General features: G+C 36.4%; 1 protein-coding gene across 1 annotated transcript; it reads left to right on the top strand.

Annotated features, from left to right (window-relative positions):
• The first annotated feature begins 4013 nt into the window (after positions 1-4013).
• Positions 4014-17875, top strand: LOC144971136 (uncharacterized). The gene is made up of 5 exons (XM_078911576.1): positions 4014-4217; positions 10607-10736; positions 12411-12538; positions 15574-15682; positions 16878-17875. Exons 1-5 carry the CDS (start codon positions 4164-4166, stop codon positions 17003-17005), a joined length of 549 nt encoding a protein of 182 aa, XP_078767702.1. The 5' UTR covers positions 4014-4163; the 3' UTR covers positions 17006-17875.
• Positions 17876-19073: the final 1198 nt, after the last annotated feature.

The raw sequence follows: 19073 nt of genomic DNA, 5'->3' as shown, positions 1-19073 counted from the left end.
ACGGATGATGATGCTGATGATGATGATGATGATGATGATGATGATGATGATGATGATGATGATGATGATGATGATGATGATGATGATGATGATGATGATGATATCATATTACATACCGACTATTGTGGTTTGGTCTAGACTACCTAATGTTGAAGTTACTGGGTTTGGTATTCCCTTTCCTCTCTCCTTTCCCAACCCATCGTTGTCTGGTTCGGACATGTAAAGAGAAGAGAGAGGGAGTACGTGGGAAGGAAAGTATTGGACTTCCAATTAGCGGAAAAGAGGAAAAAGTGACGCCCAAAGACTACATGGTTGGATAAGGTAAAGGACGATATGGAAGAACTGGGCCTGGAGGAAGGTGATGCTCTGAACCGAGATGCATGGAGATGTGGCATTCATTATGGCAACCCTGCAAAATGCGGGATAAGCTGAAAGAAGAAGATTCTTATGTTATTGAGATACAATTGGTACAAGGTAAAAATGATGTGTTTTGTTTTACAACACTGTTTCTTAGTGTGATAATATGTAGACCTAGTTTGAATGCACACGAATTTTGCATAATGAACCATAGAAAATGATTGCGAGATACAAATGAGTTTCAAGAATCACTAAATATGTAATGCATTAATCAATTAAACACAACGATAAGGAATATATGCATAAGTTCATAAATTACATTAATACCAGACTGATTTTTTCTAAAGACATAATATTGTGCTTAAAAGTACCAATCCAAACTAAGCGATACTTAAGTTATATTTCGTATACCAAGAAAGGGTACAAAGTAGTACCTAAACGTTGGACAAAATAGAATTGTTTGCATTTTTCCCGACCAAGACAGCGGCCAGCAGTACCGGTAACAGCCTTACCGATAATCTATCGACACGAAGGAGTCCAGTCTCGATACTCTGACACTCCACTCGGCACGTAAGAATGTGAATATTATCGAAATGGAAAAATAATAAACAATGTATAACATGAATAAAAATAAAATGGAAACATTGAATGAACCCTCCCCTTACCATCCATTGAAAAATCGTCACATTCGTTACGATGAAACCAACAATTTCTCAGCTCTTGGAGTAATGAAAAAAGTGGTTTTATATCACAATTTAAACATTAGAGCACGAACTTTTTTTCATAAAAAATTCATGCTTTCATCACTAATTTGCACGATTCGGGGGAGGAGGGGGGGGGGGGGGGGTTGTGTCCCTAATTCCCCTAGCTAACTCTGGATAATCGCAACTCAGTTAATCACAACAGTAACAGTCTCAATGTAAGGGACTTAACCAAGTTAAATTGTACTTGTTAATATACTCAGTTGCAACCCTTAGTCCATGACATCTCCCTTGTTTTCAAATGAAATAGAAATTTTAAAAATTAAATTAAATTAAAAAATAAAACGGGATAGGGCACATAATAATAATAATAATAATAATAATAATAATAATAATAATAATAATAATAATAATAATAATAATAATAATAATAATAATAATAATAATAATAATAATAATAATAATAATAATAATAATAATTGGTAGCGATAAGTGTTCTCATTTGGTTGACACACTATATTGTTCGTTTTGTTCTATACATAGTCATCAAAACGGCTTGGTCTCCTGGTCGTGCGAATTGGGCGAGTTTTTGTTTGTTGTTCATTAGGAGTTTTAGTTTGAGCAGTAGGCTCTTTTGAGTTTGAGGCAGATGGGGATTCAATTTGGGGACAGGTCTTCGTAGAGAGGGGAATACCGATAGTTTTCTGATATTCCTCTGGGGCAACGGCGGAAGAGGCAGGTATTTCTCTGATGTGTTGTCTGTTCCTTCGGAAGTTGGTCCCGTTCGCGTCGTCGAGAACATATTATCTGGGATCATTCTGAATTTGGCGCATAACAGTTGCAGGGAGCCATTTATGTGTCTCAGGGTGTAAAACTCGTACAGGTTGTCCTGGGTAGAGGTGTGAGAAAGGGGTTGTGTGGGCGGTCTTGTCAAAATAGAGGTTTTTTTCTGCCAAGAAAAATGACGTCCATCGTGGAACCTACTCTATTTTTTGCGTGTGTTACTTGAAAATAAAAATATATGAATCAAATGAAATAGAATTTGTTAATTTTTTGTTTGCTAACTTAAGCGTTTTGGGTTGCCTATGCGCTACTTGAATATCACTATATATCTCAATCACATAATATGGTGGCCAAAGCCTACTTGAGTGTCCCTTTGGGTTACCTATATGCTACTTGAACATCACTATATATATATATATATATATATATATATATATATATATATATATATATATATATATATATATATATATATATAACTCTATTTTACGACATAGGGCATCCAGTGCAAATAAATGACTTAGGTAACCCAGTAGTATATCTCATCTCTGACTGTTAGTTGAAGAAATAAAGCTTTCCTGAGCAAGCAACAATGACATTTAATTACCATCAGGAGTCATTTACAAATCGCTCAATTTATGAAAGACATAGAAATTTAACCGGATGACCCATTTTTTTCTAAACGAATTCACAATATCACAATATGGTGGCCATTGCGTACTGGAGTGTCCCTTTGAGTAAAATGTTTTCATTTTCTGGAAAATATGTTACAAGTGCTAAGATTATAGATTCATGTACAGTTTTGGGACTCATATTCCCACTTGAACCAGGCATTTTATGTTTAAAATATATCGTTTCAAGTAAACAGTAAATACATGGATCGGATAAATGTTGATCTGACAATATATTTTGGATTACCTATGTCACAAGATTTCTTCATTTTCTCGGGAGACATTAGTAAGTTTTAAAGGGGTTCAATTTTGAAGATGACCAAAGTGAGTGAATTCGTTTAGAAAAAAATGGGTCATCCGGTTAAATTTCTATGTCTTTCATAAATTGAGCGATTTGTAAATGACTCCTGATGGTAATTAAATGTCATTGTTGCTTGCTCAGGAAAGCTTTATTTCTTCAACTAACAGTCAGAGATGAGATATACTACTGGGTTACCTAAGTCATTTATTTGCACTGGATGCCCTATGTCGTAAAATAGAGTTATATATATATATATATATATAATATATATATATATATATATATATATATATATATATATATATATATATATATATTCGAACCCCGCTTCAGGCACTTTCATTTTTTTTCCTTGGGCAAGATTATTAACCCCCACTTTGCTCACTTGGACAATATGGGTGATTCCTGTTGACATCAGACATCTTGTTTGATGAGTTATCCATATTCCTTCGTGGAATGCCTAGGCGACGATATCTTATGATATCGTGGCGCAAAAGGCATAATTTTTATATATATATATATATATATATATATATATATATATATATATATATATATATATATATAATAGATAATATAGATAATAGATAGATAGATAGGTAGATAGATGGAAAGATAGATGGATCAATAGATAGATAGATACGTCCATTGTCTGTTTTGTTCCCATACGAAGCCTCTCCATATATGCAGGTCTGACATTTGAACCCACTTATGGGCCGAGTTCAACGTAATGGACAATATTTGTGACCTTTCGCCTCAAAACGGTATTAAGTTTGGCTGGTTCAGATGTTGAAAATTGAATCCATAGCCAGACATATCAGACTTGTATTGAGTTGGGTTTTTTTTTATTGAGGAGAATGGACACCATTTTTAGGGAGCTAATACCAACAAACAAAAAATTCTGACCAGTTTAACATTTAATTCGGATTTTCAGCATCTCGTTCGTTCCGACATAATACCGTTTTGATACGAAGGGTCACATTTTGCCTCATTCTTTTTTGAGATTTCCATTACAACAATAAGCCAATAAGGAATTTGGTTATCAGACCTGCAAATATGTGCATGTCGGCCGCCGCTGATAAATAATTGAAATTTATACATATTAAGTTAGAAATCCATTTATTACTCCGTTAAAAAAAAAATGAATGATGCTTGTTGGTAAGAATTACGATTTATTGACTTTTCCTCCATTCTTTATACGGACTCACGTGGCTCATTTCCGTGATGGCGTCGAGCAGAGTTTGACAACAACAAAGAGCTGCAATATCTATCTGAACTAGAAATCTGAATCAGTTCTAAATAAAATTAAATGCATTTCAATTTTTTTTACTTTCGCGTATAAGTGTCAAAATGAAGAAGGTGGACAGAACAGTGTTTAAAAAGTGTCCAGAATGTGATAAACAGGTGAGAATGCGTTAGTTCAGCCTGCTTCTACTTCTGCTAACTTTAACAGTCGAGCCCAGCTCGCCTGCCTCCCTCAGGCTCAGGCCTCACTTCTTGGCTGTTATTCTCAGACATGTCTGCCAATAATAAAGAATTCTGATTTAGGCAGAACCTTTTCATGGCAGATAGTGCAAGAGTTATTTGATTGTATTGGCAGTGAAAAAGTTGAAAGATGGTTATATTTGTGTCCCAAATCAGTTAATAAATAATTATATCAAGTGATATTTAATACAAGATGAAAGTAAATAGTGCTCAAATGCCAAATTCAGCTTTTTTAGAAAAGCAAATAGTTCAATGAAACGCTGTGACTGTGAGTATTCTCAACAGACATGTCTGCTGAGAATTGAATAAGAAAATTGATTATTCACAGACACTTTTTTTTAAAACTCAAAACTCCGCTATTTTAAACATTTATCCACATTCCAGAATATGGAAAGTTTCGAAATGCACATAGAAATAAGTAAAGTTAATAAAATATTTTTAAAAACATAAAATTCAACAATATATCAGTCAGTTGATAAAGTGTTAGTGTTACCGGAAACAGACTAAATAGATCTGAAATCATTTTGACAGGCCCATTTTTGTCAATTTTCATCTTTTATTTACAAATAAGTGTCATGTCATATATCATTTTAAAGCTTGAAATATGAGGATTCCGAATTTGTAAAAATTATGAGCAAGAGAAGTTTATTTTAGGTACTTTGGTAAACGTCCATTTGGCACTCCAGCAGAGAGCGCTGATAAATGGCCTAGTGGCTGTGATCCGATTTTTTGGACTTTTGAGTGATGGGTCTCAGAAAAAATTCCATAGATTTTTTGTTTTATGGATGGTTTTTAATGATTTATGTCTTATTTTCTTCAGGAGGAATTACCCTATCGTTTTGGTGTAGTTCATTTTAAAAACAATGACAATTTAGCATAACTTTTGATTATATGGATAAAATAGGGTATAATTTAGTTTTGGCTAATTAAAAAATTAGAACTTAAATCAAAATTTCATGATGGCACGTTTATTTGCCAATCATTAGGGAGTATCCCGGTGTCGACCGATTTTTGGAAAATTATGCGAGGGGGTCAAATTCTCAGCACACTCTTTTAGTACTGTGTTGGGGATGTTATCTGGACCTGACGCCTTAGATGGATCGACGTTTTTCAGTAACTTTTCAACTCCTGAGATGTTTATGTTGATATTAGTAAGAGATTTGTCACACCTCTGTGATGTCGGTGGGTGGTTGTATCGTGTGGATCATGGGGGTAAAGACAGATTTAAATTGATCCAAGAGGATCGTTGCTTTATCCTTCCCCTCAATGTACAGGGTTTCATTTTCTTTCGATGGGGCTACACCAATGGAATCGTTTTTCTTGCTTTTTATGTAGTTCCAAAATGGCTTGGTATTGTTTGTTTCAAGTCCTTTTTCTATAACATTGTTAATGTGCGTCCATTCTGCTTGCCTTATTTCATGCCTACTTTGATGCAACGATTTGTATGTGTCCCAGGTTCCGCTCAGTTTAGCCAGCTTGAATGCTTTTGCTTTGCGTCTTAGTAGTGCTCGTATTTTCCTGTTCATCCACGGCGGCGTTCTTGTATTTTTATCTACTTTTTGGGGAATTGACTCCTTGATTGCACTGAGTAGGCAGAAGTGAAAGTGGCTCCACATTTCATTTACATCCATACCGCTTTTGTGCTGTTCTGTGATCTCTGATGACAGTCGCTCGATTCGTTTTCGTAGTGCGGCCCAGTTGGCCTTTTTGAAAAGGTATCGTGTATTGGGGGGTTGGTTCATATAATTGGGGTTTAGTGTAGTTTCAGTAACAGTGCAGGCATGATCTGATATTCCTGGTTGTGATGTTGTTGAATGGATCAGTGATGGATTGGATACGAAAACAAGATCTAAAATATTGTCACCGCGTGTGCATTCTGCATGAATTTGTGTGAGGTGCGCTCCTGTTGTAATGTCGATGAGGCTTTGTTGTATTGCACGTTGTGGACAAGCAGATAACGTTTTTGAACCGTCCCAGTTTATATCAGGACAGTTAAAGTCTCCTGTTAGAATCATTTGGTTTGGAGTTTTTTCTGAGTTGATAATTTCAAGCGATTTTTGCAGTTCTACGATGTCAGTTTTGTTTCAATGGGGCATGTAGAACGATCCAACAAGGATGTTTTTATGGCCTTGGATTTTAACGCTTACCCAAATTATTTCACAGTCAGTTTTGAACTTTGTTTGCTCACAGCCTGTGAGATTTCTATTAACAAGTATGAATACGCCACCTTCCGGTCGCCTGGTCTCATCGTCTTCATTTTCACTTCCTTCATCTTATACAACAAGGGGGACAACTACATGAGACAAATAACGAAAACATATTTTTTGTAATATTTTAAACTTTCTTTTCAACTTTGGAAAGAAAATGAGTCTTTGTTTTCAATTGTATTTTCAAAACGTGTGATTTTAATTATGTAACATTTGTGTCATGTTATGTAATAATGTGTCAGTTTGAAATTTTTATCATCCTCTTTATTTAATGTAAATGCATTGTCCTGGAAAAGACTAACATTTTGGTATACAGTCTGTTAAAAAGAAATCCATATTGACATTTTTAGCCATTTAAAAAAATTAAAGGCACGCGATTTCGATAACAACTTTCCAATGGTAATTTTTGGGTTAAAATCAATCTTGACATTTCAGACTTTAAACTGTCATCGCTACATTTCTAGTCAAGATAGAAACAAAATTTAAACTGTTTTGTAGTCAGTGTTGCTAGCTCTTTCATGTGACATTGGTTTCAAGTGCAAGAGCTACATATAGAAATTTTGTTAAACTTTCTAATCAAACTTGTGGGGGGGGGGGGGTTGTATTAGTTGTGATGAATTTTATTTTTCAGAGATAGCATCAATTGGATTCGATAGTCTGATGTCACGTCCCCCATCGTGGTTCTAAACAAAGAAAATCGGTACTTTTTATTCTTCATGCTGGCTAGAACTTTTCATATATCTTGTGATCAGAATGTGTAAAAGTCAAAACATGATCAGATTTATAATGTTTTTTTCCCCTCTGGATACGCCTTTATACTCGTCTGAGAAATATTTCATAAGGGCATCCGCCATTGTTCCGATAGCGTAGAGCCAGTTACTAAGTTACCATGCGTCATTACGAGGGAAGTGACGTTACGACTGTTGAAGCGTATTGGCACTGAGATATCAGGGCATTGGTAAGGGAGCTAGGTCCCTGCCGCCATCTTGCTTTGTCTACACAGATCATGTCCAGATGATGTAAAGTATTCCAAGGCTAAAACTTTTTTTTTCTTCTGTTACCTGAATTCTTCCTAGCAACCAAAGATGTAGTTAAATTTTCTAAATGTTACCATTCAAAATTATCATTTTTAAGTCATCCAAAAAAATTACAAATTTTACCTTAAACCTGATACCATTGCCATTGTGACAGATGCATAAAAAAATTGTCTGAATAAAGATATAGAAAGAAAAAGACAAAGAAAAGAAAAAACAAAATCAAAATGAAGCAATCACTTATCTCGTGAGTGTCCATGATTGTTGAAAATTTATCATAGAGGGTAAGAGCATTGAAATCAAATTAAATCATTTAGGGCATTATAAAATATAATACGATTTTTTGATGTCACTCACTCTTTGTTTTGGCTGTCTCCAAGTGTGATAATCTGACACCTGTTTATCAGATCTCTCTCTCTCTCTCTCTCTCTCTCTCTCTCTCTCTCTCTCTTTCTTTCTCTTTCTCTTTCGCCGCTCAGTGCGGGACTCGAACCCAGGACTTTCTGATTCAAAGTCGATGTCATACACTAATTCGCATAGCCACTTATATATACACTGCAGTCTGCGTAAGATTAACTTCCTGGGACCAGGAAAAAAGTTGATCTTATCCAATGTTTATCTTATCCAAAGCTCAGGGGGACAACCCTTCAGCAACACAAACATTTGTTTAATCTATCTGTTATTCTCTTTTAATAAATACATATCCCCAAAATTCAGCCCAGCTTCCTGTTAAGCTTGACTAAATAGAGTGACTTTTTTTCCCCAACTATTATTTGTCATATTTCCCGTGCAACAGGCATATCTAAATGCTTGGAAAAGCAGAGTGAGGGTGAACCCCAAAAATGGGCAAGTTGAGACGCTATCATCTTCTTCTTCTAGGTTCCATGCCTGGTCCAGGCTTCGGATACTGCATGAATTATCTCTCTCCATTCCTCCCTGTCTCTTGCTTTTTCAAACAGCTCTTGGATTGTTAGGTTGGTGAAGCCCTTCAGTTGGTCTATGAGTGTTTTTCTTTGTCTCCCCCGGGCGCGTTTACCAGGTATTTTTCCACAACTTGCCAGGTATTCATTCCTATCTTTCCTTACTATGTGTCCGAAAAAGGATAGTTGTCGATCCACTATTAAGGGCATTAGTTTCCTTTGTTGGTATGTTTGTTTTAGCACTTCTTCGTTCGTTTTGTGTGCGGTATACGATATTCTCTGCATCCTTCTCAAGCACCAGATTTCAAAAGCTTCAATGTTCTTTTGTGTTTCTGCATTTGTAGTCCAGCTTTCGCATCCGTAGAACAAGATTGGCCACACGTAGCACTTCAAGACTCGGAATCTAATCCCGAACGACATCTGTTTGTTTTTCAAAATGTTTCCCAGGTCCATGAAGGCCTGTTTGGCTTGAGTTATTCTTGCTCGTATGTCTCGGTTACATCTTCCATCTGTTGTCACTATTGAACCTAGGTATTTAAAACTTTCTACGTTGGTAAGCTGCTCGCCGTGAATCGTTATATTGCAGGTGTTGTTGTTTTCGGGGTTTTTCTGTATTACCATGCATTCTGTTTTGGTGATATTCACTTCCATTCCCTTGGCTTCACTATCTACTACCACTTTGTCAACAATCTTTTGAAGTTGGATTTCTGATGTTGCAATGAGTACCGTATCGTCTGCGTATCTTATATTATTTATGTTGTGACCTCCTACTTTTATTCCCTCCATATTATTTATGCCCCTCATGATTGTTTCTTGGTATAGATTAAACAGATCTGGTGAGGCAACGCTATCATCACTCGTCCCCTAAGTGCGCGATGAGTGCCAGTCATCTTAATTCTGATTACCGATTGGCGAACCCTTGAAAGTAGCCTTTTGAGGGTTAAGTGGAGGGGTAGGCAACCACATGGGGTTCACTTTGCAGTGGACATGTGCATGAGACAATGGGGAGAGAAGGGCAGGTATGATGGACAAAGCAAAGGCCTTGGCCACCATACCCATAATCATGACAAAGGCACAAACGCACATGTTCACATGCGTGTGGGAGTGTGGGCATCATATGGCTACATGCTTGTGTAATTCAGTGAATCTTAGCATACACTACACACTCAAATAATATTCAGGGCTGGGAATCTCTCTCTCTCTCTCTCTCTCTCTCTCTCTCTCTCTCTCTCTCTCTCTCTCTCTCTCTCTCTCTCTCTCTCTCTCTCTCTTCTCAAGCGCCCCCCTCATTTTCCTATTTTTGATAAGATCAGCCAATGTGGCCACCTAGTCTACGATACACAAAGCAAGTTTCTCTGCCTTGCCCCCCCCCCCCCCCCCCCCCCCCCCCTCTTTCCCATAACCACCACCACCACCACTATCACTTCTCATTCAACTCACTGATGTATAAAATAATTCTCTATGTCTATGGTGCCACTCCAGAAACTGCTATTTACTACTATTTATTATTATTTATCAAGGACAGCAAAGGTGGCAACTGAGTCTCTGCATAGACAAGATGTCGGCATTGACCTCACTCCTTTACCAATGCCTTCATCAGAGACTAGAGTTAACAGACCGCAATTCTCACGACTCACCATAGAGTCAACAATTTTACAAATTGTGACTTCCTTTGGACCATTTTTGAAGATTTTCAGTGTGAACAGCTTTGCAATCGACAGCCAATTATTATTGTATAATTGCAATCTGAACAAGATTTCAATTTAATTTGATTGGGTTTTTTTTTTAAATATATGTATTTGTAATTTGAAAGCAAATTTTAATGGTACCTTACAGGTGAGGTGTCACATGTCTCATTTTACACGTAAATGTTGCTGTTGGCTTGGGACCCTTCTAAAGGTCTTTCAGTACATTTTAGTTGATATTGTGCCATATTTAAGTTACTTTTATTTCCATGGGTGTGTATTTGTGATAGGGTGGAAGAGAGAGATGAGGAGGATATATTTTTTTTTTCTATACAACCTCATTTTTTATCACTATTTAATGCCCTTTATTGTTATATGTTACAGGTTACTCTCCCAAAACAAGATGTAATCTTTTCATATTGCAGATCTCATGGTTACTACAAATTTTAATTTACTCTCCAGTGTCCTGTTGCACTAAGATCATGTAACTGTGGATATGCTTTCACTCGCACACGTCCTAGTCGGCAAAGCACAAAACAGAAGGCTCAGTCCCAATCAGCAGCAAGCAGTAGAAGTAGTAGCAGCAGCAAAGGTTGGCCTTTTATTTTCTTTCAATACATTTTTATGTTTTGTTTTGTTTTTTTGTAAATTAAAAAAAAAATTAACTTTAATATCCAATTCAAGAGCTTTGATACTACAAATCCTGGTGTGGTTAAATCTAAAAGATAAAATTTTATTTAAATGATTTGCCTTTAATAAGGAGGATGAATGCAGTTTCTTTACCTTGTAGAAAAAGAAGAAAAATAATTAGAATTATCTGTTTTCTCTCTTGTGTGAAACTAGAAAGATTTTGCCTTTGGAAGTGATTAGCAAGACCCCCGGAGGGTCTCCCAAATGCTATCATTAGTTCTGGGCGGGTACCCGCCGGTAATAAAGTTAAACCGGGTACTCGGGTAAAATGGGCGGGTAGCGGGTACCCGCTTCAACAAATGGAAACCGAACTGAGAGTGATAATTATGGATGTAATACAATTTTGATTTGCATATTTACATTTACATGACATTTTTTCAAAAGATTTTCCTCCTTTATTTTTCAATTACATTGATTTTTTTTTTGTTTTATTTGTTAACACACATTTGATTCAATTTTGGAATCAACAGATTAAAACTATATTAGTTCTTATCTTTTAAAGGAATCTCAGGTATTTTTAAAAATTTTTTTGTTTGTTTTTGTTTCATTTTAATTAATTATCCTTGTTTCTTACTTCAGTTTCGTTTCATTTGTTGTAATAAATAATAAATGAATAAAAACAAAAAAAAATCCCCCCCCCCCCCCCCTTCACAAAAACATTTTTTTTTGGTCAAAACGTCACTCCTACCACGGGTCCAGCCGGGTAATCAGACCACTACCCGGATGTTACCTGGGTAATGATTTGGGCGGGTAATCCCAGCACTAGCTATCGTGCGGGAGACCCCCTCTAGTTATAGCGCATGCACAGACAAGCTCTATTTCCGTACCCCTGTGAATATGACTTGGACTTAACTTCCGATAAGACATAACCCACGTTCTCACTACACTAAAGCTATTAAAATATCTCAGCATGGCTTTGCTAATGCAAAACGAATAGTAATTACGGGCAACCTACCGTCGTCACAAAGGAGGCAGTCAAAGTAAAAATAAATTTCTTCCAAGATAGTCCTGACTAAATGTTTCGACAAAACTTGGTTTTTACACGACTTCGATCGGTCATATCTAGGCAATGAATTATCAGAATTTTATCAATTTGCTATCAAATTTTAAGTTAGCCAGCAGGGGATGTGCGTCTGATACTGATACCTGATATACTTGACCACAGGGAGAAGTTAAAACAAACCGTGACACAATAGGAATGCTGGCACTGGACTAGCCGGTCATAAGTCTCAATCCGCGTGCATTGCATTAGATGTGATGCAATTTTTAACCCACTAAGTTCCCATTTATATAAAACTGCCCAACTGAATAGTTTGGTTCCACATTCTATCCAACTACTGTATTTAATTTTTCTATGTTTGTGCTACTTTTGTCAATAGTTTTGAATTCTGGTAGGAAATAATCATCAATATATCCCAACCTGTTTATGAATGATTTCAAATGGCATGAGCAATGCAACTATCAATGGAAATAATTTTGATTTGAACAGTTAGAGGTAATTTTCTGTAGATCGTAGCAAGAATGTTAACAGATGATAATATTGGGTCTCCCTAATGCCTACCTTGTCTTTTACTAGGTGAAACCCAAGCAGAGCAGGATCTGGACAAGGTTGGACGACGATTCCGTACAAAGCGCATGAGACCTGACTACTTCAACTCCATGGAATTGGAATATGCATCTAAAACATTCCGTACCAGAAAGCCGGTAATCATGAACAACCATTTGTTTTTCACTGTGGTCTAGGAGTACAGCCTTGGACTCCGAGTGTGACCAAATGTCTAGGAGATTGGGCAGTGATTAGGCATCTCAATGGTCTTCCTAACTAAATAGGAAAGGCATTTTGCACAACTAGCTCTCACCAGATTTAACAGACAATCTGTAGAGCGTCTTTAAAGGTCTCATCATTACTCAGAAACATGATATCATAAGCAACAAGTATTATTTCCGCCTAAATAGTGGTCCATCTCCGCCCATCGCAATCACAATTCCTCCTTTTTCAATGTTTTTTTTTGATAAATAAAACTCACCACAACCATTATATCAACATCCCTACCACCACTACTATTACAGCCACCACCACATCATGTTCCCTACAATCACCACCACCACCACCACCATTACACCACCAAATCATTATCCCAACCACTACCACTGCTACAACCACCACCACTTCATCATCCCTACCACCACTACTACTACAGCCACGACCACACCATCATTAATACCACCTTTAATTAGGTACGGAAAACCCAAATTTAGATTATATAATTGTTGTCTTTAAGTTGCATTCAATAGGTAGAACTTTTTTTTCCTGATTAAAATGGTATAAAAATTATTAAAATTGGTTAAAAAGTTAAAAAGATATGTTATTTCGAAATTTGTAGAAAATCGCCCAAATTAGGGCTGCTTTGAAAGCAACCTTTTGTCCGTTTTCAAAATGCCGTATTTTCATAAATAATCAAGCCAGACTCTGTAACTTTCTAACAATACACATCTTTTTATAAACAATATGTGTATTTTTTTCCTGAGCTCAACTCTAAGTAAAAAAGAAATAATTTGCCCCCAAAGTAGCTGACAAAGCCAAAATTGTCAATTTCAACACAAGTTTCGAAATATCAGCGATTGTGCCCCTTGCCTGAGCCGGCGTATGAGTGAAGTGAATACGGCAAATGTTGTAGTTGTAGTTTCGTTTTCAGTTGGCTGGTGAACGCAAAGCTATAAATCTTGCTTTCGTATACATCATTTTAAAGCTGAGATTTTAAACTTTCTTTTGATACCAGAATCGTCCAAATTTTCAAATTTTTCTTAATTTTTTTATCAATTTAAAGTTTTTAACTTCAAACTTCAAACTTTGAAAAAGATCATAAAAATGCGAATCTGGTATCGAATGAAAGCTTGTTCAATTTTCTTTCTGATGCAGCCATTGGCGTTACTATTAATAGCGCTGACGCGAACAGCCGAGCGGAGAGAAAAGATGACCGTCAGTTACGGTGTTCAAGTAGCGGAGCGCCGGTTAAAAAATCGGAGTTTAACCCTCTTCTTCAACTCAAAGCCATAAAATAACGGCAAATCCTATGAAAAAAGCATAAACATTTTTTAAAAGATGAAGATTTGAGATTTAATCTGATACCAAACACGTTTTATTTGACGGACTGAAAATGAGAAAAAGAGAGTGACGATTTGAGTTGAAATTCTCGGTTTGCCAATAAAGCCATGACTCGATAAGAGGGTTTGCCGTACCTACTTTAATACTACAACCACCACCACATCATCACCCCTACCATCACAACTACTTCAACCACCACCACATCATCATCCCTACCACCACTACTACTACAACCACAGGATTCCCGCGGCCTACTTAAATTCAAGGACTCCTTGACAACTCCTTGATTTTGATATTACTGAGTAATCTCCTTGAAAACTCCTTGAATTTTGTAAGGTCACCACATCATCATCATCATTAGTACCACCTCCAGTACAACAACCACCACATCATCATCACTTCCACCACGACTACAACCTCATCATGCCTACTACAACTACTGCAACCACCATCACATCACCATATCCGCACCACAACTACAACAACCACTATCACATCACCATCCTTACCACCACAACAACAGCCAGCAACACATCACCACCCCTACAACCACTACATCTTCATCATCCTTACCAACACGTCAACCACCACACTTCACCACCCCTACCACTAAAACTACCACATCACCATCCCTACTACAACCACCACCACATCACCGTCCCTACCATTACTGACAACCACCACATCACAATCCCTACCACCACTACATCCCCAACCATACCAATGCAACGACAACCACCATTACATCATCATCCCCACCACCACCACCCACATCACTATCCCTGCAACAACTATTACGACCACCTTAAATGCCAACCCTACCACCACAAATACTACTGCAACCAGTGTTGCAAACATTTTAAAAACCCTTCAAACAAACTAAGTTCAAATCTCTCTATCTCTCTCTCTCTCTCTCTCTCTCTCTCTCTCTCTCTCTCTCTCATTCTCTCTCTCTCTCTCTCTCTCTCTCTCTCTCTCTCATTCTCTCTCTCTATCTACCTATCCATCTATATATCTATATATTAGTCTCTCATTCTTTCTTTATTTGCATCCTCGTGGGCGCATCAACGTAAACACCTAGATCTTGAAAATTCTGGGGAAAAATAGCTGACAATATGGCAGAGCATTTGAATACTATAAAATTTATTGTTCAGTCAAATGTATTGACATCTTCAGCTAAGTTGAAGGAAGGTGCAATTAATGAGTGGATGTGTCCCACTAGTGGATAAAATTAGGTGTCGAATGGATAAACTGAAGTGTTGAAGTTGAAGGGATAATTTGTTGCTTTACTCTTTGAATTTAAAAAAAAATCGCCTTGAAAACTCCTTGAATTTCAAAATGGAATTGCTGTAGGAACCCTGGGTCCAATTAATGTTTTTTACAAAGTTCTTATTTTAGCTCCAGCCTACAACTACAATTCACCATGAGGTTCCTATGATAAGTGTTTCATGGGTGATTTTCTTTTTTACCACTAACAGCTGAATTTTCACAGTTTGGTTCATCTTGACATAATATCAGATTGATTCAGGCGGCATAAATATCCTATATACCGTGTAATGAAAACATTGTTGATGAATAATTGAAATTTTGAGTAGAAAAATAAAAAGACTTATTTTGTATTTATGTTGAATAGAAACAAGAAGAGAAACATTTCAAAGGAAAGAAGAAGCGTGGGCGTCCCAAGGGATCAGCTTCAGGAGTGTCTAGAAAACCAAAAGAAGATAAAAGGAAAGAAGAGGCTGGTAAGAAGTATTTTTTGATGATAAGTTTGTCATACTACATGCTTCATCAAAAACAATTGTTTTGTATTTTTAATTCAGGGGATCCAAACAGCTCAATAAAATTTGCGTTCTCAGCCACTTAAAGTGTATATTCACTGCTCCTTCATGATTCATTTTACTCCCTTACAAGTATAAATAAATTTATTGAAATCTGGTTGTATTCCAAATTTATTTTTCATATAACTAAAATTGACACGTAACTCTTGTCCCAATTAGATCTGGCTCACACTAACAACTATTGCTGGTCATATTTAGATTCATTCAAATTATAGGTGCAATGCAAAATGGTACAAGATACTGACCTTTTTTTATAGCTTAGTTATGCCAGTCTTGATAGCTCAGTTGGTAGAGCACTCACTTCACACTCAAAAGGAACAAGATCGATCCAGGGTGAAGTCGAGATTTTTTTTCTGACCCCCCCCCCCCCCCCCCCTAGATTAGGGTCGAATTCAAAGGGTAGCAAGCAATTTCTATTGTCGATTTCATGCTATAGAAACCGGGATAAACTCTGGCTCCATGGGCCTAATGGCTACAAAGGATTTGCTTTGCTTTATCTGTAATATCCTCTCGTGTATCCTTTTGATTCCAAGGAACGTTACTTTTGTTGTGGCTAGGTAGTTGGTTAATATCACACAACATTGTTGTTTCAAATAATTAAATTACAGCCATCTCTTGGAATCAAGACAGATTACTTACTTTACCAAATAGCTTTTTATTGCAGAGTGAACTGAAATAAAATATTAAGTTCGTTTTAGGCACACCAGGGGCCCTTCATGTTTAATCAAGAAAACGAAGGACCACTCAGCAAAATTGCCCTTTAAATAGGATGATGATGAACAGTATGCTTTTCCATTTCAAAATACTCTCCGTCAGATTTAAGAGACCCAGACATCAAATTACTGTTGGGTGGACAAAGAAAACTGTGGGCCAAATGCCTTTCCTCAGGGCATATCATTTAGTTTAGGTGCCTCATCAAACTATCTCAAATCTTCAGGCTAATGCTAGGTTGGGTTACGAGTTATTTATCTTTTAATAACTTATAGTTTTCAAATATTGAGTTTTATAACCAGTAAGTCAAATTATTCTCTAACTATACATTAAAAAAGGTCGATAATGTACATTATGAAATTTTTATCTGTTTTTTTTTTTTATTCAGATGCCAAGGCACTGCCAGAGCTTGAAGACTTGTACGCTAATTTCAGTCCTCAGAAAATGCAACAGTTTTCATTCATTCTTGATGAACTCAATTTCAAAATGTCAACTCAGATATTTAAACCTTTATGAAAGGGTAGAGCAAATAAAAATAAAAAAGATAGATAGACATCATTGCAGAGACTTGATATATATAGTAATATTTTGTGTGTGTTGTGACATGACTATTCAACTTTTTACTTATTGATTATAGAAATTGTGAATTATAACTATAACTATTATTTGCGGCTATGTGGTCTTGTGGTATGACACTCACTTTCGGATTGTAAGGTCCTGGGTTGAGCCTTGCTCGGCGCATAGTTGAGTCCTTGAAAAAAAGCTTTTTACTCACATTCTCTCACCGTACTCAGGTGTAAAATGAGTACCTGGTCGTTAACAGTGTTGTCTCTGTCAAAAAAACAAATTACGCCTACTAACAGGCATCATGTCCCGTCCTACATGTTAAATGTTGCTGTTGGTCAGAGACCCCTTGTTAAGCGCTTTGAGCACATTTAGTGGATATTGCGCTATATAAAATCTCAATTTTTCAATTTTTTAAATTAGAATTTTCAAGAGAATTGCAGTTTAAAAGTTCCTCAAGCATAATAACAAGTTCAATTTCTAGTTTATTCATGGGCTTGACCAATATCATTAACAAAAATAAAACAAAGGAAAAAATATTTTTTTAATGCATAAAATTAACATGTTGACAATGAAGGAAATATAAAGGTACATCAGTTCTTTTATCAAAGATTACATTAAATATAGGATAGTCTTGTTTATACAAAGAGTGTTAGCATTTTTCTCATGTCATTGTAAATATTTTTGTTTCATGTCATTCATTTCTACAAGATTTTGTATGCGTTAATTTTGCATTGATTTAAATGTATTATGAATAAGAATTCTGTATTGCTGTCATTTTAATCTTGGATTTATGTTAAATAAACATGCTGTAAATAGAAATTTATGTTTGGTGTGTCATTGTTTATTATCCTTTTTTATTCTTTGCTGTGGCTGTTGTTTTTATGAACGATATTTTTTTTTCAAAGAAAAAGTGGGTGGGTTTTTTTTATTTCCCATTGCGGGCAGGAGTCACTTGCTGTGTCTTCTATCCCCCTATCTGTTTTCTGAGGTTGTTATCTGTCGTCTTGGAATGGGATTACGTACTTAGTTTTGTTATCGCCCGGCCTGGGTCCTTGGCTGGAGGGAAACAGTCAAATGTATAGTTATAGTTTTGGGAGATTATATACTTTTTTCCTTGTAGATCGTCTCACTGTTATTGTTATGTACTTTTGCATTTTTTGTATTTAATATATAATGGATTGTAAACATTTGAGTGTACTCCTCTTCCTAGTGGGGACCCGTGCTTCTTTCTGGATGAGACTTTTAGGTTACCTCAAACTCAGCACACTCTGGGTGGGGTTCCTGACCTCCCATAGTGGGCAGGGGGTACATACTGTGCCTTCTATCCCCTTATATCTGTTTTCTAACATGCTTTCTGTCTTTGTCTTGGAATGAGATTACTTGGTTTTGTCCTAGCTGGGAGGGAAACAGTCAAATGCATAGTTATTGTTTTGGGAGATGATAATTTTTTCCTTGTAAATCATCTCTCTGTTATGTATTATTATTATATTTGTTATTGTGAATGTATAATGTAAGCATTTGAGTGTATTCCTCTTTGTTGGATTTTGTGCTTGTATCCGGATGAGACTTATAGGTGATCTCAAACTAAGTACATTGGTGGTATGCTCTTGGAATCTACATCTGATCCCTTTTTGTTCTCAGTTCCCCTATGTCTTACTTTTTCTTGGGTGCTTTAAATTTAATTGTAATTCTAGAACTTTTTACTATCCCATTTTCTTCCATTTTACTGGCACTGATATAACCTAAACGTGTTGCAAGCGCCGTAAAACCATCAAAACCAACAAACTCAGCACACTGATGGTGTGCTTTTGGAATCTACATCTTTTCCCTATTTGAGCCAATTCCCCTTTGTCTTACATTTTCTCGTATGCTTTTAGTGTATATCCAGAATTTTTTTACTCTCCAATTTTCTTCCTTTTCTTACTGGCACTGAATTGACTTAAATGTGTCGCAAGCGCCATAAAACTTGAAAATGAATAATCAGACTGTCAGAGAAATTTTTGCTACTTTTCAAACT

Source organism: Berghia stephanieae, chromosome 4 (genome assembly GCF_034508935.2).
Source record: "Berghia stephanieae isolate SIO BIC M18660-M18661 chromosome 4, UCSD_Bste_1.3, whole genome shotgun sequence".
Taxonomy (NCBI): Eukaryota; Metazoa; Mollusca; class Gastropoda; order Nudibranchia; family Aeolidiidae; genus Berghia; species Berghia stephanieae.
The sequence above is the reverse complement of the archived record's forward strand: the minus strand, read 5'-3'. Positions and strand labels throughout refer to the sequence as shown.